General features: G+C 40.8%; 1 protein-coding gene and 1 long non-coding RNA gene across 5 annotated transcripts in view; one reads left to right on the top strand and one right to left on the bottom strand.

The window, feature by feature from the left end:
- Positions 1–7,465, bottom strand: part of LOC111770939 (uncharacterized) — a 136,211-nt gene extending 128,746 nt beyond the window's left edge. For 2 of the 4 annotated variants that reach the window (XR_011433173.1, XR_011433172.1), the window contains exon 1: positions 7,313–7,459. This is a non-coding gene — a long non-coding RNA (uncharacterized lncRNA). Of the gene's footprint in view, positions 1–7,312 lie in introns of all 4 variants that reach the window. The other 2 variants (XR_002804435.2, XR_011433170.1) reach the window with 2 other exon arrangements.
- The window catches only part of NEIL3 (nei like DNA glycosylase 3), a 47,598-nt gene continuing 27,223 nt past the window's right edge, over positions 7,434–27,808 (top strand). The window contains exons 1-2 of the mRNA XM_001492688.6: positions 7,434–7,787; positions 22,729–22,856. Of these exons, the coding sequence (XP_001492738.4) occupies positions 7,635–7,787; positions 22,729–22,856 (281 nt within the window). The 5' untranslated portion in view covers positions 7,434–7,634. The remainder of the gene's footprint in view (positions 7,788–22,728; positions 22,857–27,808) is intronic.

Raw genomic sequence — 27,808 nt, 5'->3', positions numbered from 1 at the left:
GGATTTGGGGGGAAAGTACAAATCATAATGTACTTTTAAATTTGAATAAATGAAAAGTAAAACTTTCTATTCAAGGTAGAAAAAGCTAGCTGATGTATGACGGATTGGGAAAGGAAATTAGCATCATATGGGGGTTATTTTCTGGAATATAACAAGATTTGTAATCATACAAATCACTGCATTATAAGCTTCAAGAGAGCAGGAATTTTCTGCCTGGATGACGGCGATATCTCCAGTGCTCTGGTAAGTGCCTCTCCATATTGATACCTCCTTACTGTTTAATCTGCATCAAGGTTTGCTTTCCATCTATGCCATCCTCCAAAACAGACATTAATTTCCCATTGCTGCTGTAACAAATTACCACACACTTAGTGGAGTAAAATAACACAAAATTATTCTCTAACTGTTCTGAAGGTCTAGAGTCCAAGATCAGTCCTACTGGCCTGAAGTCAAGCTGTCAGCAGAGCTGGCTCTAGGTGAGAATCCCTTTCCTTGTCCCTTCTAGCTTTTGGAGGCTGCCTACATTCCTTGGCTCCTGGCTCCTTCTTCCGTCATCTTCAAAGGCATCAGTGTAGCATCATCCCATCTCCTTCATTGACTGTGCTCCTCTCCTCACGTTATCTTTTCTGTCTCTGACCCTCCTCCCTCCCTCTTATCAAGACCATTGTGATTACATTGGGCCCACCCAGATAATCCAGGTATGATCCCCTCATCTCACAATCCTTAATTTAATCACCTGCAAAGTCTCTTTCCGTGTAAGGTGACGTATTCACGAGTTCCAGGGATCAGAGGTGAACACATTGCAGGGCCATTATTCAGCCTACCATACCAGGGTTTCTAACATTTGCACTATTGATACTTTTGGCTGGGCAATTCTTTGTTGTGGTGGCTTGTCCTAGGCATTATAAGATATTTAGTAGCATCCCTGCCCTCTGCCCATTAGATACCAGTATCACCCCTTCCCCCTGTTTGTGAGCAAATGTCAACATTGCCCTGGTTGAGAACCACTGCTTCACATCGTTCTAGGGACCATTTAATAAAGCAAATCTAATCATGTCACTCTCCTGCATAGACTTCATTATTTGTTGCCCCATTACTTTCAACACAATATCCATACTTCTTAGCATATCATCTCAGATTTTTCATGTTGTGGCTTTGCTGACTTCTCTTGGCCCCATCTGCCCTTACTTCCTATCCCCTTGCCCTCCAGATATCCTTGTAGTTCCCCAGAATGTGAACTTCTCTCAAACCTCCTGGCTTTATCAAGATTTTTTCCTCCATCTGCCTGGAAACCTGCTTCTCCTATTCTTCATCTGATGAACTTTTACTTATTCCTTTTCAAAATTTAGCTCAGATGTCTGGGAATCCAGGTCTCCTCCCGGCATCTGCTCATAGCACATGGAAAGGTACCTCTGTCAGAGTGCTGGGGTTTATTTATTTCAGCACTAGTCCGTGAGCTGCTTAGATCTCCAACTTTTATCTATATCCATGAATCTAGCACTCTTCCTACAATATATCAGCTGCTCAATAATTTTTTTTTTTTGAGGAAGATTGGCCCTGAGCTACCATCTGTGTCTCTCTTCCTCTATTTTATGTGAGAAGCCTGCCACAGCATGGCTTGATAAGCAGTGTGTACATCCGCACCCAGGATCTGAACCAGCGAACCCCAGCCGCCAAAGCGAATCACATGAACTTAATCGCTGTGCCACTGGGCTGCCCCCCCAATAACTGTTTTTGGAATGAATGAGTAAATGGTGGATTTCATGCCACAACCTGAATGAAACTGATGAAAAGTATTGCTCCAAAATATTAACACAAAATAACTTGCTTTTCTATTTCAAAATAGAAAAGAAACTAATTCTCCCATCCTCTCTCATGAAGAGAAGCCCTCACAAAGAGATTATTTTGGCTCTTTTGTGAGTCTTTAGTAACTATTTAGTTATTATTGTCTCCAAAATTAAGTTCATGCTCAGAAACTACCTTTGCTTACTTAACATGCAAAAATTAAAAAATAAATTAGCAAAATTCCTTCCACAGAGAAACTGGCAATACAAAGCTAAAATTGAAGCATTATAATGTTAGATTTTCCAACACTATGAAAAGCCCAGGTATGTCAGAGCAGTTTCACATGTCACCTAGGAGGCCACAGTTGATTCTGCAATCTAGATTATGACTTTGAGGCAGAAAACTGTTACCTGGCACTTCCAGCCTTCGCAGTGGAACTAAATCCACCACTTTGCGAAGTCCCAACATTTGGTACAGGCTTCAAACAATAAAAGTACCGACATGGTTTCTGTTGCTGTGCATTTTATTATTCTTCTGGTAGTCTCATGTTAAAAGTTTCTCTTAATGGGTAGAAACTGGAGACTGTTTAGTAAATACCAGCAAAAACACCTGCACATAATGTTCACTAATGACTGTTTTTTCTATCCAGAGCTCAAATTAAGAGGATGTTGAGAGAGGATGGATGTTATTTCCCTACTTGTTAAGTATATTCAGTTAATTTATGTAAAACACAGAAATTAAAGAAATTTCCCCCATGCCACATTCTTATCACTCCAGCCAAAAATTCTGCCCTCAGGCCTTGTAAGGAAAAGAGTAAAAACAAAGCTTCATTATCCAAAATATGTCAAAACTTAATATGCCAAAAGAAGCTTTTGAAATTGCCTTTAATTCCCATATAAGGCTGAGGAAAAGGTTGCTTTTCCTCTAAACCACCATTTCTTAAGCTGTTGCTAAAAATATTTGGTTGAGGGCCAGTGTAATATAATTGATGTTGCTGAAAATATTTGGCTAAGACCACGACTTGCCTGGTTGAATCCCAACTCTGTGACCTTGAGCATGTTACCTAACTGCTCTGTGCCCCAGTTCCTTCATTTGTAAAATGAAGATAAGAATAGTACTAACCTCTGGGGGTTGTTGTGAGGATTAAGAGTCTGTATTTGCAAAACACTTTGAACATTGCCTGGCAAACACAAGCACTAAATAAGTATCTGCGATTATTATTAGTGAAAACAGAGGAATTTTGAACTAAGGACTCTTCAAAATATTATGAACTCAGCCTTGTGTAAGAAACTCTATCCACCTCCTATTAGCAACTGGGATCCATCTATTTATTAACAAATAATAAGCAAATAAGGGATCCAGATTGCAGAGCAGATTCCTCTCCATAGTTTGAATGCAGTTCCGGATTTCAGTTTTAGTAAGTATCGTGAATTTGTGGAGTTGGGGTCCCCACACCTGCTCAAAAATGTCATTGGCTGCCTCTTATCCTAGAAAAATAAATTCTAACCTTCCTTATCCTGGGTTCTCCACAATATGGTCCCTAGGAATCGCTCCAATGTTAGCTACACCTACCACTACCCTCCTGCTTGACACTTCTGCTTTAACCACCGTGTCTCAAATACATCAGATATTTTCCTGCATTCATCTTGCTGAGAATTCCCTTAAGTGACCTTCCTATTGCTTAGGGCCTCCACTTCTTAAAGGATCGGCTCAGTTCCCATCTTTTCTCTGAGCATGCCCTAGACTCTACTGATTCTGAGCGACATGTTCCTTCAATGAATTCCCATAGTATCTATATCCTTTTTTCCTGCATAGTATGCAATCTTTTTTACTTCTACTACATTTTTTTAATGCCAGTCTCTTTAACTACATTGTAATTTTTCGTGTGCAAAGGCTCCTCTATGTCCCTTTGTACCCCAGAGCTTGGCTCTCTGCCTCACACAGAGCAAGCATTAAGCATGTTTTTATTAATGAAAATCTTCAGAAGTAAAATTCACGTTTATTTTTAGCTCCCATTCAACTCCTTTTGGCAATTTCTTACCCCTTTCAACACTTTCTGCTACTGCTATGTACCTATATGCTATATATTGGCTACCTGAGCTCCTGAGAAAAGCCATCTTTTCCAATGTTTGAGACACCTTTATTTCATCCACACTTACTTGTGTTGTTAGTGAAAAAAATACTGGTCCTTTTCTTTGTCTTTGTTGGTCCCTACATGTAACCATGGAAAATACCAACTGGTCTGAAACTGAATTTCGTCATATACAAAATAGTGATGATATTTTCTCTCCTGACTTATTGTGAAGATAAACACATATAGACTAAAGGACACAAATGACCGCACATGTAGTTGGTCTGATTTCCTCAAGAACACATCAAGGCGACTGGCTTATTGATCTAATAAAGAAGTATGCCACATCGCAACTTACTGCATGACCTATTTTTAACATTTATTTTAGAAGGGACTTGAGAAAACATAAAATCTCGACTTATGAGAATGACACTAAAAAGATGAGACAAGGTATTTGGGGACAAAAAGATCCAGTTTTTTCAATCTTAATAATCATAATTCAATTCAAAAAATATTTGTTGAATGTCTATTATGTGCAAAATAGCATCCCAGGTGCTATGGAAAGTATAAAGATGAGCAGGATAGTCAGTCTTCTGTCTTCAAGGAATGAGAGTCAAGTCTAGTGGGAGACCGGGACGTACCCAATTAATTCTAATACGAGGGAGGTTTGGTAAATTTATGGAAGAAACAACTTCAGAAGATCAGAGATTAATTGAGACTGTATCTGGAAGTTTTCTTAGAGGCTATGCATTCAATTAGGACTTAAAAGTTGGGAGAATTTCAATAAATAGGATGAAGAGGAGGTTAAAAAAAGGTGAGAATAGCAGCATGAGCTTAGACACAAAAAGAAAGGGTATATTCTGGGATAGCAAATAGAATTTATCTTAATTCTGAATTTGTAGCGTGTTTTATAGCTTTCAAAGTGCTTTCACATATGTTACATTATTTGGGAATTAGAGCAATCATGTGTAGTTCTATAGGAAAGGAATACTTTATTTTATGGATGATTTTTATAAAGTCATCAATTAATCAATAGCACTTAAGAATAAATTATGCTTAAGAAGATTATTCTGACAACAGTGTGAAGGGGACAGTGCAGGGAAGACGGCACTTTAGGAGGTTACCGACGTAGTTTAGATGAAAAGTACCAAGAGTCTGCACCAGAGTGGGTTTGCTTGCAATGGTGAGGCAACTCTTTTTATAGATACTGAAGATGCACAATGCATGTGATTTTGCTCTTAACTGGATGTTCAAATCCAATTTGAAGGATCAAAAGACTAAGAGGCTAGTCATATATAAACAAAATCTGGCTTGGCCTTTCCGGACACATCAATGAAGTCACTTAATGTCTTCAGTATTACTCCCCAACTCTTCCCCAGCTCTCTGGGGAATGGTAAATCTAATTCTAATCAAAGATTATCTTTGGTCCAGTTGTGTACCAGCACACAACACCTAACAAGAAACGAGAAATCCATGATGTCTCAGATTAATGAGGACTGTGATGGTTATAAAATATGTTCACAAATTATTTGATATGCCTCCCTTCAAGGGATAAAGCTTAACTCCCCACCCCTACTCTCTTATGGCCTGTACTTATGGATTCTAACGAATCCACATAGTGAAGGTGTGGGTGTGTCACTTCAGAGACTAGGTAATAAATGGCAGTATAGCTTTCTCCTTGCCTTCTCTCTTGGATTACCAACTCTGGGGGAAGCCTTCTGCCATGTCATGACAACAGCCAAGCAACTCTATGGAGAGACCCATAAGATAAGAACCCGAGCCCTCCTGCCAACAGCTATGCAAGTAAGCCATCTCAGAAGTGGATCCTCTAGCTATAATCAGCCTTTAGCTGAGACTGCAGCCCTGGCCAACATCCTGACTGCAACCGCTGGAGAAATGCTGACCAACAAGCACCCAGCTGGACCACTGCCAAATGTGTGACCTGCAGAAACTTTGAAATAACAAATGGCATACCTTGTTAGGTAGCAATAAATAATAAAAAGGTAGAAGTGAATAAGGTGTATAGAACCTTCTTCCATCAAAGGGCAGAGATTATGACTGAATTTGGGTTCTCTGGGACAGGATTCTTTCTTGAACATGTAGTAACTTGACCGAGAAGAGTAAACAACAATTAAACAAGAAAAGTACAAAGTACTTTGTAAAGTAGAAGGAATCCTGAATCTGATCCAGCTAACTTTTGACCACTAATCTCTCCCCACAAAGAGAAAGATTTCATACTTTTCAAATCTTTGAATTCATGTCTTTACTATATTCTAATTTGTCTCCAGTATATATATTCTTGTGATTTGACTACAGCACAGTGTAGTTAAGCTTATTAAATCACTTATAAATTGACGTATTTTTAATGTGCTATATTTTTTCAAAAAGGAATAGATTTTTCATTATTTACAAAATTATATGGAATCACTAGCTTCATATATTTATATATATTGACAAATTGAAATGGCAAGCAATAGGATATATTGGAGTATATGAGGAAGCCATTTGGTGTAAACCTAATTTGGCCTGACTTTGCTTTTTCCAAAAGGGCCTGACTGTGGCCGTTGAGCACGCACTGTATATCTGCTTTAAAACATTTCCCATGGCAAGAACAAATGGCCTTAAGATAAAGGTGTAACTTCCCCCCATATTGGCATTTCCTTAGGGATAAGCATCTTTCCTTAGGCTAGGAACTGATTGCTGCACTCGCCTTTGACCACCCAGCTCACCTGTGACCACCCAGCTCCAGACAACAGACCTGCCACCCTGTTGCGTCCACCGAGACAGCAGACCTACCTGCTGTTTCCATCAATCGCTGTGCCGACAGAGCAGTCTATTGTAAAAGGGACATTTCATTCGTATGTGAAACATCCTGTTTGGGGCTATATAACCACTCTGTACACCTCACTTCTTTGGTGCCCTTTCTTCCTTCAGGAAGAAAGGCCCTGGGCCATGGTCCTCAGATTTTTGCCCAGAATAAACTCTCCCAAATTTTCATTTATAGATTGGTTATGGATTATTTTCGTCGACAATATGCATCTTTGTGTAAATTTGAAAAGCTAGGCATTACCCTCAAATTTACATAGCTCCCTGCCTTCTACAAAGCAATTTCAAACAGCATTCATCTCAGGGCATCCCATAACAGAACGGATGCAGGAACTCGGGTGGGGCTCACTTAGTTCAGCTATCTAAAAATGAAGGGGTTTTTAATATAGACTCCAAAATATATTTGGCATCTCAAGCCACATTTTCTGACATGCTAAACCTATGAGAGAAAAAAATAAAAGCTGCTTCTTCTAAAAACTCTCCTCGGTCCCTCTCCTCTCACCCCTGTCCAAATAGGACATACAGAAACCAGGGGCCTGCCAGACTGCCTGAGACAACCTGGGATTTTAGGACAGAATAAGAGGACAAGGTCACAAGATGTACTGAGTAGGTCAAGGACAAGTGCAAAACCTGAAAGCCAAGGAGAGAAGGTTGGAGCTTCTCAGGTCCCAGTTGCCTCTGGTCTTACAGACGAGCCCGGTTGAGGGGCTCCGCTCGCCCTGCGCTGGCATTGAGTCCATTACAACCCCGCATCCGGACCCTGAGGTGTGAGTCACTGCGCTTGCGCCGCGGGGGCCTGGCCCGCACCAGCGAGGGGGGCCGACTGGGCGGAGAGTGGGCGGGGAGTGGGCGGGGCAGGACGCGCGGGAGATTTGAAAGTCCTGCGCGCGGAGTTCCGTCCCCGCGCGGTGAGATGGCGCAGAAGTAGTGGTCCACAGTGCCGGCTCCGGAGATGGTGGAAGGACCAGGTTGTACTCTAAATGGAGAGAAAATTCGGGCGCGCGTGCGCCCGGGCCAGGCGGTGACGGCCGTGCGGGGGAGCGCTCTGCAGAGCCTGGGGGGCCCTGCCTGGGGGGCAGATGCGGGAGCTGTGGTCCCTGCCCAGGTGAGCCGTTCCTTTCATTTTTTATGGGGCCAGCAAGGGAAAATGGAATAAAGACCCCATCCGGATGCCCTGGCCACTCTCCCAGGGACCCCGCGTTTCGTAAGGTTTATCTTGACTTGGCTGAAGGGAGAAGGCCGTGCTAGCGCGCCTGCGTGGTAAACTCCTGGAGCGCTGGGCTAAGGGTGCCGGAGAGATGCCCAGGCAGGAATTGATCGGAGGTGTTTTATTCCATGTCACCTTGCTTAACTTCTTTACAACCCAGCAAAAGACGGTTTCCTTATGTCTATAGCTGCATTTTCTGCTGTTAATATTACCAGATCTCTGCAACCTCTGACTTTTTTCCTTCACATTTTTAAAGCATTAAGCTTTTAGCATAGAATTCTAGCTTCTCGCGTGCTTGATATTCTGCAATTGATAAGTGTATCACAACTAATGTATAATTCTTAAATTGCACGTAGAAAATGTAGCGCTAACCTTCCCACTCAACTTAATGTTGCCGTCTAATGAAGGGGTCGTGAAACCCACTTCTGGTTCCCTTAAATGAATTTATTTCTTTTTAAAGTAAGTTGTAGCACAGCTTCTTGCCACTCAGGCATTCATTGCAGATGGTGTGATAATTCATTTGGTAAGAATTTAGAACTTGTACTAAAAATATTCTGATTAAGCTATCACGCTTTAAAAGCCCTTTAGAAGTATGAATGATTGTATTTCATGGGTGCGTGCGATATTGTGCTGTGCTTTAATTTCTCCTGCAAAGCTTCCTCATAGCCTTTGGTCCTGGAAGAAATTCTTGCCTGCTATGAAATTAGCATATGCATACAGCTTGAAAGAAATGAGGTTCTAAGTCTGAGAAAACACATTTTCAAACTTGGAAAAAGAATAAGTTTTGCATCTCCTTCCAATTGCCCTTGTATTTTATTTATTTTGACTTTATATGCCAATAAGTACTCTGCACCTATTCTTTTGTTATAGTGTTTCTCAAAATTGGTTCAGGGTACCGCAGAGACGGATCTTGAGTGATCTCTAAAGAATATTAATGTTTATAAGAATCACTCATTCAACAAAATTTTGAGTACTCAAGACACCTGGGGAACAAAAACTAATGCTTCCCCTTGTGGAGCCTATACTTAAGTTGGGAAGATACACAGACATTCATTAAATAAGAACATAAAGAAATGGTAAGTTCTTTGAAGGTGAGACACATGGTTCTAGAAGGACTTGTAGGAAGGTCAGGGAAGGCCTTGCTGGGAAAGCAAAAATTAAGCTGAGATGTTAAGGATGAGGAAGTATGCAGCACCTGGGGAGAAGGTTAGCAGTCAGAACACTTTAGGCAGAAAGATAGCAAAGGAAGAGAGATTCGAATATATGAGGGGTTGAAAGAAAATCAGTGTGCCTGGAAAACGAAGAATGAGATAGAAGGAAGGCGGGTTGAAATAAGACGGGATTGGGCTTGGCGGGTAGGAGGCAGACCATGGACATCTTTGTAGGCCTGGTTAGGGACTTTGTATTTATTGTAGGAGAGGTGGGGGTGTTTGAAGTGTGCTAAGATCTGTTTACGCTTGGAAAAGATCAGTCGACCTTGAAAAGGAAAAATAAAAGACTGGAGGAAAGCCAGAGTAGACGCTGTTCCCTCAGTTAGGAGAGGACTATAGTGAGTGTGTCTGGATCTTGGACCACAGTGCTGGTGGTGGAGACGAAGAGAGGAGAACAGAATTGCTGTTTTGGAAGTAAAGGCACCAGGACTTGGCAATGGATATGACATGAATATGTTTATGGACATCACAATTTACATCAGTCAACAATAATGTATTCTGTGTTAGGTTTTATGCCAGCTCCTGGGGATACCAAGATGAATAAGATAAAGTTCTTGCTGTGAGAATCCAACTTAATGTTTTAAATAGATACACCTCACTGGTATTGAGGCCAAAATAGCATGAACATTTCCTTTAAGTTTGTGGCGATTATCTCTAGTGGCAAAGCATAAAGTACCTGTGAAGAAGCTTTACATTTCATTTAGTTATAAGAAATAATCACGCCATGATAAAGGATTAACCTGATTCTGCAAATGGGGAATGTGAGGCTCAGAGCAAGTTTCAATAAGTTGCCCAAGATCCCATGACTAGTAAGGGGTTGAATCTCCCTTCTGTCAGACTCCAGAGCCGGCACTCCTAACCATACCTCCTCTCAGTTATAAAAGGTTCGGTAGGAAAGTGGCTCATTCAATGGCAGGAATACCATATTACTCAGAATGTAGTAGTGATTATTTATTAACTAGAGAACTGAGACCTTGGGTTTTTGGCTGTTTGCCACCATTATTAGTTTAGTTCAATTTAGTCAATTCTCTTACCTACTCTGATAATTCTCTTCTAATGGCTTCCATTCCCAAATTCAGATTGCTCAAAAGAGTGCAGCCTGATAATATAATACAAATGCTTTATTCATGGCTAGGGAGTTATTATTCCCATCACCTGGAAGCGATACTAAACAAGCTATACTCTTTCAATAAAAAGGCTTGCATTAAAGTTATTATGTTTGATACCTGGACAGAAAGAGGTATTAAAAATTGGAATAGGTCTTTGTGATTAGGATCAGGAATCTGGTTCTATGGGAACTGGGTTTGAAAATCAATATGGAATTAATTATCTCTTTCTGGTTATTGGGGAAGTTCTAAATATTTTTGCCATGATTTCACTTTCTGGGCCTTTGATCTAAAAAAAAAAAAAAATCTTGGTAAACATGAAGGGTCTTTTGCATTTTAGAGGGTTGTTGGATCCGTAGTAAATTTCATCAAAACATGGTAGGTTGTCACAGACCTCTGGCATGATCATCACTGTAACAGATGTTCCCATGTTTCCTCGGCGTTTATGCCAGAGAGTTAAAGCTATTTAAATGGTTCTGCTACTGGCTTGAAATCATTAGTTTGCACAAGGCAGCCTTTAAAAATAATGTAATAACTTCATACTATATTTTTTACACTGCAGTAAACATGAAGAAATACAAAGATGAGTTAAGGAAATCTTAATTGGGCATTAAATAAATGACTTAAAATTCAGATAATCATTGTATGAAAAACCAACCAAAAACCCCTCACCTATGTAGTATTGCCCTAATGAACCAGTTACTCTGTCATACGGTGTTCCTCTTTGCTCCAGTTTGAAGTTCATTGAGAACATACCTTAATGTCTTCTTATGACAACTGACCCTCATTTTGAAGAAGAAAGCCTAGCCATAGAAGATTCCAGCATCTGCTAGTCATGTATGCACTTATATTATTTCTCTGAGTTTTGATCCACTGTCTTGTCAGCATAAAATTATGCAACTGTGTAAGCACATTGCATAAAACTGCAGGAGCTTGTGGAACCTTATGGTAAGAAACAATATTGGAATATAAATGAACAAGTCTGGTTAATGAGCTGTGAAGAGTCAATCCTCTGATTTTAATTGTTGGGTGGATACAATATTTTAGTGAAATCGATATGTAATCTGCATCTGTTTTCAATCTCCTTTCACAAAACAAGATATGAAACAGTTTATTTATAAGCATTCATTTCACTTGAAACATGATCCTCTGGTTATTCCATCACTCCTTAAGATTTGATACATGTGTTTAATTTCCTAGCTACTCTTATTCATCTTCATACGTCCTTCACAGGGTCATGAACAGAATAGGCATTTAATAAACGTTTGAATGGATGGAGAAGAGCAAAGTTTTGCAATAGTGCAGAATTATTAAGGATTTAAAAAAGAATTCAGTTCAGAATCTTTCATTACGAGTATGTGTATTTTGTTATGTATGTTATATGGAAATTCCTACCTCTAGAAAATAATGAAGCCACAAAGTAAGTTTCCTCCTTCCTTCCCCTTCTTCATAGTGGGGGCAAGGGGGTGAGAGGGAACCAGAACTCATTTTGTTGCCATTATATGGTGGAATGGGCTATCTCCAGAGATTCATTTTCCAGCTAAGTGTAATATTCATTTAAATCCAAAGGGGCTTTAAAATTGTATAGAACATGCGTTATATACATCCTCACCTTCTTAAATGGATACTGATAATGGTTTCACCTTAATGACCCAGGATCATTGTTATCAGCATTCAGCATTATGCGGAATCATGGACCAAGGGATGACAGAACAGGTAACAGTCTTACAGATGAGGAAACTAAGGGAGATGATTTTCCATGGCTGTTGTGATACTGAGCCTCTTTATTTCAGGTCTGTGCCCCAAGCACACTAGGAACCAATCACTGAGACACCAATGCTTGGAGGTAGATAAAGTTTTATTCAAATTGGCCAAAATGAGAAGGCGGGAGAACAGGTTCTCTCAGATCTGCCTTAACAAAAGGAGAAAACAGGGGATCTTTATAGGGCTGAGGGCCTTGGGACATGGAGTTTCAGGGAAATGAAGGGGAAATCTATGTTTCTTTCACTTCAGATAAGACCTTGAGCAAGTAGACTTGTTGGGGTCAGTGGCAGCTTGGGTGGGGTCATCCAGTGGTCGTAACTTCCTTAAAGGCATTCTTCTACAAAACAACCTCATAAATCCTTGTGACCATTGAGTCACCCCTCTGGTTAGACAAGAAGTAGCAAATTAGCAAGCTATAATTATGCCTGGGCTGTGAAGGAAGCATCTGGGCTCAACAAATACGTCTTATGGGGATTGAGGTTATTTATCTAGAGTTTACATGGGTAGTAACTTCTTTACCTCCGAGGCTGTGTTGGGAACAAGGTCAAAGGGTAACTATGTTCTTATGGAATATTTACAGTAACCCCCAGGTACCTGGTTTCAATTGTAGCTTTTAATCCAACACTGAAGTATTTGGTGTGATGTAGAGAAAAGAACATCTGATCATCTTGATTTTGAGTTCAAGCTCCTTTGTTACTTCCTCATCTGGAGATGCTTGTACTTAACGTCTGTGCTTATTAGGTCAGGATTAGAATAGAGGACAGTACAGAGAGGACATAAAACTCTTAGCTTCATGCCTAGCAAAGTAAAACTCTTGGTAATTGTTCCTTTTTCTCCCAGATCAGAGGTTTCTCACCACACCGATTTTTCTGAGGAATGCCCCATTCCCTCATGAAAGGTGTGTCATCATTTGGGGCCCTCAAATTATATACAAAACATTTAGTCTCTGGGTAAGTGCTTGAAGGCTCTGCTCTTACAAAATCGTAGAATATGTTTTGATGTATGGACCTAAAGATCTCTATTTTGGTGCTTAGAGACCATTTTAAAATTAGGTTCTTTGATGGTTTAAGTTGGTAGATAAGTGCCCTCTGATTAAGAAAAATATTGTATTGGGGGCAAAAAGTGTGGGAACAAAAGAGGAGAGACTGTGAAAGCAAGTATGGTATTTTCTTTCTTTGTAGGGAAATATGTAATTGCACTAGAGTTGAAATATTTATCTATGGAAAAGTCTTATTCTGTTCTGAAAAGTTCATCTTCCTGTTCACCCATGGAGAGGCGGAATAAATGGTAATCGGCACAATAAATCATGAGCTGTCTCTGAAGATATATGTTGTTTTGATGATTTCATATTATTAAGCCACTTGAAAATGGGAAGGTGTACCCTTCTCAATCATACTTAAAATTGTGGCAAAGGAGATTTTCGTCTCTATTTCAGGGAAAAAAAGAATGAAATGTTCAAATCATAAAGTAACAGGATTATAAGGGTCAACAGGAGAAAGTCAAGTATCTATCAGGCAACTGTGTATAGTTATAGCAAAGATAATAGGCTTGTGGAATTAACTTTTGAATTTGTCCAGGCACTTGAAGCTTATATCAAGAGGTGATGACCCCACATTCTACAGTAGGACAAATGAATATCTTGTAAATCTTAGGTTTACTGCAAAAGCCTTGCCCAGTTGGTACACAATAGCTCTCAAAATAAGTGGAACAAACCATCTTTGGTATACCAGAATTTCCCCCTGAAATGGAGTTTTAAAAAACAGTTGAGGGGCCAGCCCAGTGGTGCAGTGGTCAAGTTTGCACGTTCGGCTTCGGTGGCCCAGGGTTCGCTGGTTTGGATCCGGGGTGCAGACATGGCACCTCTTGGCATGCCATGCTGTGGTAGGTGTCCCACATAGAAAGTAGAGGAAGATGGGCACGGATATTAGCTCAGGGCCAGTCTTCCTCAGCAAAAAGAGGAAGATTGGCAGCCGATGTTAGCTCCGGGCTAAGCTTCCTCAAAAAAAAAAAAAAAAAATGCAACAGTTGAAAATATATGCAAGTGCTTGAGGTGGTCAATCATAAGTTGAAAATTTCATTTTGTCTTGAGTGTATTATCCAGAGCTGATTATGTTAGAAATGATCGTGTATTAGGAGTCAGGTGACTTGGGTCAAGTGCCCGCATGATAGACAACTGAATAAAAGATCTTTATGTATCATTTCCCTCAAAACCCAATTGAAGTGTTGGGGTAGATGTTTTTAAAGCAACCATTTTTTAAATGGCTAAGTAAACAACTCAGATAAAAACCAGGGCACGCTAGCACTGGTTGCTGAAAATTTACAGTCCCTTCCCAGATCCCTTCCTAAACCTTCCCAGAATGTTCTTTTTCCTTTCTGGGAAAGTCTCTGGGGAGTAAACACAGTATTTCCCTCCATGTAGCTTTTGGTCCTCATGAGAATGTGGTCCTCTTAGATTTAAACCTCACTCCATTGCAGATAATAGATAATAAGAGACTGGGAGTTAATAATTTTAAAAGGAGTTGAAACAGATGGTAGGGTGAAGTTTTTGCGAGGACATCTTGAGAAAGGTAAAGCAAGATGGAGATGGTGGGTGGGAGACAGTGCACCTGTAGCTTAAAGCCACTCAGTGATTAATCCCACAGGTGTTACTGAACTCCAGGCATTATGGGAGGCTCTCAGGGGTGTTAGTTAAACACCATGGGCACTGTCCCCAAGGAGCTTATAAACAAATAGGGACAAACATAAGTCACAGACGACCATCAGTAAGGTACGTACCCTGACAGTGGCTGTACTGTGACTTTGACTATGCCTTGGCAGGTAGAGAGCCTCACTATTGTTCTGTTTCCCAGGTGGGGAAGTTCTAGTACCAGAAAGAATTACAAACCATCTATGTGAGCAAGGAAGAGGTTATACGTCTGTTTCATTTTAATTCCCAAACACCTCGTCAAGTATTAAAAAACCAATTCTTAAACATATTGCAGCCAAGGTCACATGGCGTCTGAAGCTGGAACGGTTTCTGTAGCCCTGAAGTCATTGAACAGTGTCAGGTCTGTAGGTTTCCACAGTGGCTGTTTCTCTGCCTACGGTCATTCTCCACTTGCCCTTCTGCCGACATCCATGTTGTAATATTCACCTTTGTCAGGCCAGAAACATCTTTTTACAATATTTGCAGAGCCTTTAATGTCATGATTGTTTCAACATTTCTTTTTTTGGTGTCATATTGTGTGTTATTTTTAATTATGGAGAATAGGGTAAAACATCAATAAAATAAGTGAGACCTATTACACCTTTATGGGTTGGGTTTGTGGTTCTCTCGGCCAGGACAATATATTTCACTTTTCATTGACAGCTGTGTGAAGAGATTTAATGGTCTCATGCATTTTAAGTATCTTGGCCTTTATATTTCTGAATTCATCCTCCCATGCTCCCGTGCACAGAATTTATTTACAAGGACACGCACTCCTCTTTGTCTCATTAGTAAGTGGTCCAGAAACCATAAAGTTTAGGAGGGCCATCCACTGAGACTTTGCTAAATAGCCAAATTTCCCATGGTTAGATCGATTCCACTTTCTAAAATCTCTGATAGGTGACTATAATTTGGAGAGCATACAGGTGTCTTCTCCAGGACAACCTTGGATGTCTTGAGGGATTAATCTTGGATATAACAACTTTTTTTTAACCTACCCCCTCAGCATTGGTTAGAGAGGCCTTTTCAGCTCAGCTGTCCATAAGCTGTCTATGGAACCAGATCCCCTCGGTGTGGATTCTATACAGTCCTGAGGCAGGACCCAGAGACCCGTTTAGTACATAGTTAGGAATTCCCTGGGGGAACATCTAGGCTAGAAATCAGGATAAGCTAGGTTCGAGTTTCTTCCTAATAGACATTGTTTGGAGCCCTGGACAGTTAACTATTTGGGCAAAAAGGTAGAGGTTTTCATTAAGAACCCATATTTTTTACTAGGTTTTTACTGTTTCTTTCAAGTGATCTTTTCTGAAATGTACGTCATAGAGTGGTTTAAAAATGAGTGGCACACAAAATTTGTTATGAATTGTGCTCGTGAATGTTTTGTTTAGCCAATTACAACAAAACCCAATAATGTATTACTGCTGAATTCAATTTGGGTGTTTTGATAATGGGGCAGCTTGAACAGTGAGCGCTAGCCCTTACTGAGTGGAAAACTTCCCCAGAAAATGATCTGGCTTTTCAGAACACTTAGAATAAAGTAAAACATCAGGGAAAATTATGATCCTAGTAAGCACAAGATCATATAGGCAGATACAAAGAGGGGAACTTCCTTTCAATAAGATTAACACCATCAGCTGATGAGCATTTAGTTGATGTAAGTAATTAAGGATACCTAGTGTGGTCCCATGCAGTGAGATTTCATGAAATTTTTTGCTAGATATCTCTAGGATGGAACCAGTGACACCATTTGCATCAGGCCATAGACTTCTACTTTTGAATGATGAGATTGGAGATTTCATGTTAAAATCTGGCAAAATTGAATGATATTATTATATGCTACATGTAATCTTAGAGGACCCAGGGTCATGCGATCTAGGCCTACCTTTCTCTCAGTTGATGACCTTGATTCCTATTTTAGTGAGAAAATGTAATCAACCACAAGAGAATTTACACAACCGTATCTACCTACCTACTAGTGTCTGTACCTGTGTGATCTCCCTTCCTTCCTGATACTATAGATGAGCCATCCATGTTCCTACCAAGACCAACAGACCACAGGCGTCCTGTATCCATCTCTTCTTGCCTATTAAAGTCATTGCTTCAGCTGTTCTGTCTCCTGGGTGATTACTGTTTTCCTCTCCACTGAATCTTTCCCATCGAACAAACATATCCCATCTTAAAACAAATGAAAACACTCTTGACACTACTTCCCCTCAGCTCTCACCCCATTTCTGTGTTGCCCTTTGCAGCGTTGTATGTTCATATCACCTCATTGCTTCTAATTCCTCTCCTCTTGTGGCCTTTAACCCACTCCAGCCAGGCTTTTGCCTCATATCACTTCTCCAAACCTCTTGTCACTAATCACTTCTCCATTGCTAAATCCATTGGTCGGGTCTCAGTCTTCATCTTCCTTGATTCGTTAGCAGTACTTGACATGTCTCTTCCTTGAAATATGTTTTTCCCTTGGCTTCTGGGACTCCGCCTATGCGTGGTTTTGCTCCTACATTGCTGGCTTACCTCATTCTCCTTTGCTGGTTCCTCCCCCTCTTCTCCCTGACATCATACCGTCCCTTTGCTGGTTCCTCCTCTTACCCCCGACATCATAACATTAGAGGCTCCTAGACCTCAATTCTTGGGTCCCTGCGCTTTATCTGTACTCACTCTCTTGCTGATCTCATCCAGTTTCAAAGCTTTAGAAGTCATTTGAATGCTGATCACTAAACAAATTCATATCTCCAGCCTAGACCTCTGTCCTGAACTCCAGACTCATATCCAACTGCCTAGTCAACATCTCCCTTTACATGTCTAATAGACATCCCGACCTTAACTTGTTTAAGACAAAACCCCCGATGTTCCTCTCCATCCTGTTCTACCCAAACCTTTTTCATCTCAGTTGACAGCACGACTCTCTTTCCAACTGTTCAGGCCAAAACCCTCCAATGCACCAGCAAATCCCCTTTGTTCCACTTTCAGAACACGTCCCAAAATCTGACCACTTCTCATCACCTCTCCTGCTATGATTCTGGCCCAGAACTCCTTCATCTCATGTGGATCCTTGCAGTACTTTTCTGAGTACTTTCCCTCCTTCCACCCCTACTCCCCTTAGCCAGAATAGCAGCCAGAGAGAGCATTTTAAAAAGTGATGTAAATCCTATCTTTCCTCTACCTCATTTCTGTCGGAGAAAAGACCAGTCCTGAGAGTGGACCTTGTGGGCCACATGATCTGATTCTTATCTTGTCAGACTTCATCTTTCTACCATCTTCCCCTGTTCTTTGTGCTCTAGTCACCCTGTTTGTCTACTGTCCCTCCATGTACCTGAACACTTGTCCATAGGGCCTTTGCACTGCTGTTTCTTTTTGCCTGGATCCTGGTGTCTCACTTGCAGTTCCTTTAAGACTTGCTCCTATCATTTTCCCAATGAGATTATGACGGCGCCATTTAAAATTGCAACCTGTGGCTCCCTCGCCTAATCTTGATCTCTTTCTCACCTCAATTTCCTTTCAAAATTTTCTAATATACTGTTATTCTGTTTATTGTTTACTCTCTCCCCCCAGTAGAATATAAACTCCATGAAGACAGGAGGGTTTTAATTATTTTTTTCACTGATAAATCCCCAGCATCTAGATCAAGGCTTCATACATAGTGGAAGGTCAATAAACTTCTCTAAAATGAATGAATCCAAGTAGACAGCCATGAATGGTGCATTTTTAATGGAGAGGACTGTCTGTCCACATGTCACATACCACCTTTGTCATCAGAGGATGTCAAAGTTTTAGACACAGCCAAGTGAATAACATGAACTGTGATAGCTGTCGACTATGAGAGTTTTCAACTGAATGGTGTAAGTTCTTGTCAAAGCTGTTAATTTAACAATGTGAGCAGACTGCACATGAGACAATTGGGACTCATTTACTGTTTTATTAGGTGTTGTGACAACACTGTCTATTTCAAGGTTACCTTGTCTGCCTCTTTCCCAGGAGCCATTATAAAACATGGAAAAGTCAGAATTAAGTAGAGGAAAGGAGGGCTGGTCAGAGAACAGGAGTAGCTGAGTGAGAGCAACTCAGTCATGTGGTTTCCCATTTTGGAAAGTAACAAATTAGGGCAATTAGATTTGGGGCAGTGCAGTAAGAAATGGTGCGGGGGCAGCAGAGAGAAGAATTTTTCAGTTGGCTGATCAGATACTGTGTTTCAGCATTCACTGGGTGCCAAAGGGTAGAATATAACATGAGTGGCCAAGGGTAAAAGGCAGATTAGTGCCACTGGAAGAAACCAGCGCCTGGCTCCAAGTTGCTGAGAAAAGACAGCATGCACAGCATGTTCAAGTGGTATAGCATCTACTTACAGCAAGAGGAGAGAGTGTGCACAAGGTCTAGCCCCTTGCAGTGCATCCGTCTCCAGTGACCGGTGGATCTGATGTGTCGTGTGACACCCACCCCACTTTGTGCTGCACTGAAAGGACCCCAAACCCTCCCTCTGGGATCTGAAATACAGAAAGCTGCAGTGTGCCTAAGGGCCATTGATGAACATGGGTGTTTAATCACAATAGGAATATACAGCAAGCCTGGAACAGGGACAGATATTCCCTCCCAAGGCAATAAACCCAGTGGAGGCTGCGAGGGCTCTTTATTTCCCAGAAAAGAAATGTTCCAGGCCCAAGTCCTATTCTTATGCAGCCAACCGGATAGAGGGAACTGTGCGTGTGTACCTTTCCCGACATAGTGGGTAAATGTTGAGTTGTAGATTTCCTAGGCTGGCGGTGGCAGCAAATTCCCTCCCAACCAATAAGCAGGGAAAGCTGTTATGGTGTCCGGGGCTGTAGATGTGTGACGGGGTCGGAATCATCACCCAGCCTCTGCCGGGAACCCTAACAGAAGCCAGAGGACTTCAGATGGCAGGTCTAAAAGCCATTGCTAGTAAAGAATATTGGGAGAGGATAAGAGATTGTTGACTTTGGAGTGGGGGTGAAACAGGCTTTGAACTATTAATTTAGGAATGAAGATTCATAGCATCACTAAGACGTTAAATCCAAGATCCTAAAAATGTAAAACCTAATCTATGCTGAGGCAAAGGTTACTCATAACAGATCTGTATCTGCTCCGTATATCATTATCTTAAAAGTGTCCTGGCGAGTTTGTAAGAATTTTCTGCCTACTGATTGGTTGTCATGGAAACCTACCATCTTAATCTACACTTGGCCTGAAGTGTATGTAAGTGGCAACGTAAAGTCTTTAGGCAGAAAAACATCAAGATTCTTGGTGCTTCTCATTTCAGGGCTCTAACAGATTCCGCTGTAGAAACAAGGCCAATTGAAAGTATGTTTGCCCTCACTGAGTCCTCGAGCCTGCGGGGCCAGTGCTTGTAATCACTGATCGGCCCTCGAGTTCAGCCGAGAGAGAGAAGGGAAAAGCCGAGGCAGATGTTCTGAGGGCATGTGTATCCGTGGTTCCTGATGCTGGCATCTCCCACAGGTTCTGTCTGTGATTTGTGCAGAACTGGAAAGCGGTCACGTTTAATGACTCCTGTGCATTTGTTGCTTGGTCACTCTAAGCCTGGGGTTGATTCCCCAGTTCTTATTATGCAAAGGAAGGATGTAAAGGCAGTTTCCTGAACTTCAGGCTCTTGGGAGGTTCTAGCCTTGGCTGAGGCCACGACAACGGTGTCTGGATTTAGTGGAAGAATAGTATCTGTTCTTCGTCTGCTCCGACTGCCATAACAAAAATACCGTAAACAACAGAAATTTATTTTCGCGCAGTTCTGGAGGCTAGAAGTCCAAGATCCAGGTTCCAGCCAATTTGGGTTCTGGTGGGAGCTCTTTTCCTGGCTTGCAGAAGTCCGCTTTCTTCTCACGTGGCCTTTCCTCTGAGCATACGGGAGGGAGAGAGCCAGCTGTCCCTTGGTGTCTCTTCCTATAAGGTTACTAATCCTTTTGGATCAGGGCCCCACCCTTATGACCTCATTAAACCTTAATTTCCTCAGTTGTGTCTCTTTCAACAAGGGCCAATTTAGTAAAATAAAGAATAGAGTGAGCACATCATCTGAAATATTGAGAATGACAGATGTCAGTAAACCAAAAGTTTGAGAGTCACTTAACAGTATCGTTCTCCTGTGAGTGGAGGGGAAGTTGTGATTTGCTCCTGGACTATATCTAAAGCGGTTTTATAATCGTCTCCCAGACAACCCCCTCCTTCACCACCCCATCCCCCAGCAAGATTTCATCCTGCATCTTCTTGAAAATCCTTAGGTCCATTTGAGAAACAGGAAAGAAAAGTTGGAAGTATGTGAGGGTGTTACCTTAGATGAAGAGTTCATGTGGAAATAGAAGTATAGGTACTGTGTGTCTTATGTAATAGTTATGCATTTGTAATAGTTTTACATTTATTACATTTTGAGTGCAAATTAAATAATGTTTATAAAACATATCTGAAGAATAAAAAATAATGTTACAGGGGCCGGCCTGGTGGCACGGCGGTGAAGTTCTCACGTTCTGCTTTGGTCGCCCGGGGTTCACTAGGTTCGGATCCTGGGTGTAGACCTATATACCACTTATCAAGCCATGCTGTGGCAGGCATCCCACATATAAAGTAGAGGAAAATGGGCACAGATGTGAGCTCAGGGCCAGTCTTCCTCAGTGAAAAAAAGGGGAGGATTGGAGGCAGATGTTAGCTCAGGGCTAATCTTCCTCAAAAAAAAAATAATAATGATGATACAAAGAACACCTGTATACAAAATGCCCAGCTTGAGAAAGAGTGTTACCAATGTCTGAACCCAACCCCATTCCTTTCCCTCATGCACAGAAGGACTGATGTTTTGTCTTTATAATTTCCTTGATCTTCCTTTCAGCGTTCAGTACCTTTATTGTAATCCTAACAATATGTTGTTTGGTTTTACGTGGTGATGGGCAAGGAGTAGTGGGTTTCTTTTTCCTTTATTGTTAACAGTGTCGTTGGGGAGAAAGGGAGGAGCAAGCCTTGTAATAGATTCTCCTACTCAGGGGACCCCAGGCTTTATCTCTGATCCCCGACTCCCCACAGGACCATGAAAACTGAAGCCCTCATTCCTTAGGGCCAGGAAATGTCTTTCTGATAAAAGCTGGCTTCAGGGTGCTGCTTATCTTGGGGGTTCCCTCCCACTTTTGCTTGTTCTGTTTTTTTTTTAAGAAGTATAATTGACATACAATATTATAGTGGTTTCATGTGTACAACTTCAAGATTTGACGTTTATATACATTGTGCAAGAGTCCCCCCGATGAGTCTAGTGGCCCTCAGTTGTCATACAAAGTTAATACAGTATTATTGACCGTCGTCCCCACGCGGTCCACTACCTCCCCATGACTTGTTTATTTTAAAACTGGAAGTTTGTGCCTCTTGATCCACTTCAGCTGTTTCACCCACCCCCCCAACTCCGCTCTCTCCTGGCAACTACCAGCCTATTCTCTGTATCTGAGTCTGGTTTTGTTTTGTTTCATTTTTTTATTTTTTAGATTCACATGTAAGTGAAATTATAGAGTATTTGTCTTTCTCTGTCTGGCTTGTTTCACTGAGCATAATACCCCCAGGATCCATCCACGTTGTCACAAATGGCACGGGTCTCTGACCTCTTGTTATTCCTTACTGGTTACGCGTTCATCACTGCAGGTCTGAATGTGTCATTTTCATGTTATACCCACCGTTTTTAGCTGTTTTGATCTGAATGCTCTTTCGGGGACCTTGGCTGTACGTCTGGAAATGGAGGACTGTAGCCTAGTTTTTAGTTTTAGAACATTCTCATCGTCTTGCTGTGCTTTCTTTTCAATGTGCCAAGCTATATGGTCCTGGAAGAAACTCATTTTGATGGTGTGCCAATTACTTTTTTTTGCTTAATTTTTTTGGCCTTTCTCTTTCTAAATGACTGCATAGTAATTTGACAAAATGTATGTAAACAGCTGATTACGTTACTTGACTTGCTGGAGATGATTCTTCTCATTGGAATGCACCTGGGCATGAAGTACTATAAATACGTTTAAGAATTAAATTATAATTTGTTTAGAGTTTGCCTGTGTGCTTACATGTGTGTATGTATTTTCTACTAGGCTGCTGCACTGAAGAATAAGGAAGATTCCAGCCAGAATGTCTCGAGACTGTTTGATGGATATGTTTACAGTGGCGTGGAAACTTTGGGGAAGGAGCTCTTTATGTACTTTGGGCCAAAAGCTCTATGGTAAGATAAAGCTGTACGATACATCTTCTCTCTTATGTTTAAAGATGTGTAGAAGGCTCTTCGTACAGTTTCTCATGTCACACTTAATCATGTAGAAAGTACTCTGTTTTTAAGAGAGCTCTAATAGAAGAGGTTGAGAGTCTAGCAAAAGCAATATTCAGAAGAATAAATTGTGATGTCGTCGTTACTTGGAGGGCTGGTCAGTTTCTTTCTTTTAAAATGTTGCTAGGCCAGCGGTGCTTCCCGGGAGGTGTTAGAGCAACACAGCTCAGTTTTGCTCTTCCCCGAACTCCTACGCTGCTGTCCTTCTCTCTTGTTTTCACCAAATGTTTATTGCTTTTCTTTCTCTGAAGCTTTGCACAGAATTGGAAACTTATTTATAATATTCAAAAGCTGTCCGCAGAAGTAACAGGCTCTCCATTCTTTCACAGTTACTTACAGAAATTCATTGCTGATACGTTGACAAAGAAGGACACGACAATCTACTTAATAATAAAAATGTTGTGATGTATGTAACTGCCAGAGCATGATCATCTGGTTAATTTTCGCAGGAAAATGAAAAATTCCTATAGATTAATACGTCTATCAAATCTCTGTCTTCTCTGAGTTCAGCCTAAGCTATTGCAAACTGTAAAGACTGGGTCTGCTTCCTTGAATCTCTTTAAAATATGGAACAGTTTCACCTTCTTAAAAGAAAAGGCCTGTTACTGGACCCTGTGCTTCTAACCCAAGGTGAATAATGGTCCCAAAGAAATAATATGCCTCTATGATTGTTATGTTTTGCATCTCATCTACTGCATGGTTAGAGCACTTTAGAGTTTCTGTAATGGCTTTTTCTTTGAGGTGTTCTCTCCATTGTCAGCAGCTGCTGTCCTTGGGCAGCATTGTCACTTCACGGTTGTTCTGAGTCTGAAATTGATAACATCAGCATATGCCTACCGGTTCATGGAGTAATGATCTACTGCAGGTCACGTTATTGTTGTAGTAGATTGATGTGATTGAAAACTCTTCGCTCTGAACAGAGTAGGACACAATGGAATCCACGTGAGAGAGTTGAGCACGTTGATATGTTATTGACTCTCTGGTGTGAAGTGCAGATTTATTTCTGTAGGATGAGAGAGGTTTTTATCAAGTGTTCTCCACCAGACTGATAAGAGGGGAATCATTTCTCAGTGCAGGGCTGTCAGTAAATGTTCCATGAAGTTCTAAACAAGGACAATCGCTTCTTCAGACTCAGTGAACTAGTGCCATCCCTGGGGAGTATGTATCTCGGTGTAGGAATGGGGATATGTGCAGTGGCTCACTTCCTTTCAATTCCTACAGCCTTAAGGACGATTTTATATAACAATTCAAGGTCAGAGGCTGATCAGCTGTTTCAATATGAGCTGAGCAACCTAAGATCAGCTGTATCCCCTTTCACAGTTTAACATAAGTTAAAAAAATGCACTTCCAACCTATGCTTCTTAGAAGAATGGGTGAGTTTGTCAAAGAAAGGGGATCCCTGTGTTAGGCTACAGGTCTGGGAGCATGAGGTTGAAATGTAGTCTTCATTTTGGACATCTGTTTTCTTCCCACCAGGCTGGTCTGCATTTTAGAGACCATATAGCAGGAAACATGCTTAACGATCACTTACAATTTTCCCTTAATACACAGCTTTTCACAGCTAGAATTGCCCATGGAGTTTAGTGCATCTTATGGGGTGGGCCACGGATCTTCTGGGATTCACTTGTTATGAAAGTAGAATATAAGCATAGCCCCCTGTCAGAAACTCCACCATGTAAAAATCCATGAATCCAAAAATCAGAAAGATGCAAATTAGACAGCGACTATTTCTGTTACAAAAAGACGTATTGAAGTGCGCAAGTGCTTAGAATAATACCATAGAAGACTAACAATTATTTGATGCTATTTTAGGAGCACAGTTGTGGTATTATGTGTGATTAATACGTGTATTCTACTTCTGAACACTTTACAGAAGCTCATCATCTATAACAAAACCAAAATCATTTTTAATTTTTTTGTTGTGTCTGTAACAAATACTCATTTGAGCCAACTGAGAAATAATGAACAAACAAGACTAAATTTATGCGCTCACAATCCCCTACCAAATATCATCCGTATTGACTGGATGCATGTATTGCCAGGACTGTGTGTGCACACGTCTGTAAGTGTCTTCACCCAGACACACCTACCCTACGAGAGGCCGTTTTCAATCAAAAGGAACACAGCTGTTACTTCTTGGACTAACATTTAAAAGACATATTTTTTTTTAATGAATATCTCTTTCCAAAACACTTGGCTATATCCAATTTGTGATTTATATGACTCTGTTTGTAATTATCATACATACATACATTCTGATCTCTAAGAGACCAGAAACTATATCTGGGCTATTTCGGATGCTTTGCCATTTGAGAGAAGCTTTCTACATTATCGATTGTGTAATTTATTGGAGTTAAGTGATATGATCCTCTAAACAGATATGCAAGAGATAATGCGACAGTTCTTTTCAGTTTGCTAAAAATTCTTTATGGAAACTATTATATGCTACTTATAAAAGGATTTTACAGCTTAGACATGGTTTTTGTAATCTATCACATACGTTAGGAAAAGCTGGAGTCTGAGAAACATTCTAAACTAAATTATATACTTTAAGAGTAGCAAATACCTACTGCTTGTCTGTCAGACATGCCCCCTTGTCTTTTGGGGACAGCATTTCTTCTGGAAACTGGCCACCTGGCCACAGTAATCACAGGGTTGTTGAATTTAATATCATCTTATTTAACCTTCTCTCTCATACACAGTCCACTGGGTCAGTCTGAGTTCTTCAGTGGGACTTTCTCACCCAGAGCTGAGGAGGGTTGGGCCTCGTGTCATGGAGGGAGGCTGGAGATGTGAGGGCTTCGAACATGCAGGTGGCCATGTTACTTGGCTTGTCAGGAAAGACAGTGTGAGGTGATGGGAAATAAATCCAACCTACCGAAAGCAGAGAGAGAATCCCAGAGATGTTTTAGTCCCTTATTCCGTCCGTTCCTGAGGTCCAGCCGCATTGCTGCTTTGATAGTCAACCCTTCCTAAGATTCCACGAGCTACTCAAATTACTTTGCCTTGTTGAGGTGGATCTCTGTCACTTGCAATTTAAGAATACTGGCCATTAAAGTAATAAACAGGCAGAAAATTAAACATTTTCAGTTTTCAAAATGATAACTTTTATTTTCCGTTTCAGTAGCCATAGTGCTTTCTTGTGTAACTGGAGAAAATATGGGAATGTACCTCATTCGTTTGCTTTTCCTCCTGCACCTGACAGCCGGCAGGACCTCTAGCTCTGCCACTTTCCCTTTCTTGTTTCTTTGCATAATACATGTCATTTTATTGCAATTTTTTCCTTATTTTAAAAGTAATATTTGAGCCAATTAAGATAGTTCCAGAAAATCTAAAGGAACAAGTAAATGCCACCCATAATTACTGTTACCAGAAAAAAGCACTCGTAACAATGTTTTAAATATCATAAATAAAATATAAATTGTATGTATACCATATATTCATACATAGTTTGTATTACATGTGCATGAATTATAATGATATATAATCTTTGTATAAATGGGAATTTTAATTTATATTTGGTTTTTAACATAATATGCATATTGCATTGGTCAATGTCAAAATATACATATACATGATTGTTTATAATGTGTGTAGAGTGTTCCACTATATGGGTGTATCATCATTTTTTTAATCAACCACCTACCAATTAGCATCTTCCCCCATTTTTCACTCTAACAAATAACCCTGCAGTTAACATCCTTGATCACATATCTTTTACTGTTTTGATGTTTTCTTAGGATAAATTCCTAGATGTGGATTTGCTGGATCTTGGTTGCTGGTGCTTTTTTATATCCATTTCAAAGGCATATAGAAAGTCTATTATGCATAGAAAGCAAAGGCATCTGCAACTGGTTGCACAATAGAGAATGACCTGTGCATGGCCTGCCTTGACTGTGATTATGTAGCATTTATCCAACCTCTATGCAAGGTTATAAAATATAACCCTAGAAACATGTTAACAGAAAACCCATGTGCAGCACTGTAATACCTGTGGAAGGTTGGGGACCTTATCACAGCAGACTCACCTGGCATGGTCTTCTCAATTAATCCTTTTAATTTTAATTTTTAAATTCATTTTAAATTACCTGCCTCATAGTTCTAACACCTGGGACATCTTAGGATCTGGCTCTGTTGACTGCTTTATCTCTTGGCGTTGGGTATTTTTGTTTTATCTTTATCTTTATCTTATTTTTTCATGTGTCATAATTTTCTTTGAATCCCAGATATTATGTTTAGAAGAACAATAAAGACTGAGCTAAATAATATTTAAGCCCAGAAATAGTAATGCCCCTTCTATCAGGTTATTAGTGTGGCAGATTGAGTAAGTCTAGTTGGTAGTTGAGCTTGGTTTGGGTTTTGCTGTGTTGTGGCACCTTCATTGTACCAGTGACTTCAGAAACTCCAGCCGCTCTGCTACTTTACGCCTTGAGTGTGGCCTGCAGTAGCTGGGCTTGGTTTCTCTATATTTCTGCTCCACTCTCAGCTTTCAGCATACCTTGCGTATTTGTCTCATAAGGGAGTCTCTCCACACTCTTGCCCACCTCTCCCCACCCCGTGGTAGATTGCTCTACTGCTGTTGGCCTGTTACTCACTGAGAGGTTCATGACAGGGAAAATGGAGGTTCTTGTTTCTTCTCGACCAGGCTGTATCTTAGGCAGGCCCTTTGTGTGTGGACCTCAGGGCTGCATTTTTCTTAGAGCTACTGTCCTTCTCTTTGCCAAGTCAGTCAAACTCTTCCTTCGATGTGCGGGTGGTCTCAGGTCAGAGTTTCCTTCCTCTCTCCCAGTGGGAACAGATGCTCCTCATATCACTGCAGGATTCTGTGCCAAACCTAAGTCCCTGCCTCC

The sequence above is a fragment of the Equus caballus genome, chromosome 27 (assembly GCF_041296265.1).
Source record: "Equus caballus isolate H_3958 breed thoroughbred chromosome 27, TB-T2T, whole genome shotgun sequence".
Classification (NCBI taxonomy): Eukaryota; Metazoa; Chordata; class Mammalia; order Perissodactyla; family Equidae; genus Equus; species Equus caballus.
Note: the sequence above shows the minus strand (reverse complement) of the source record. Positions and strands in the feature narration are given on the sequence as shown.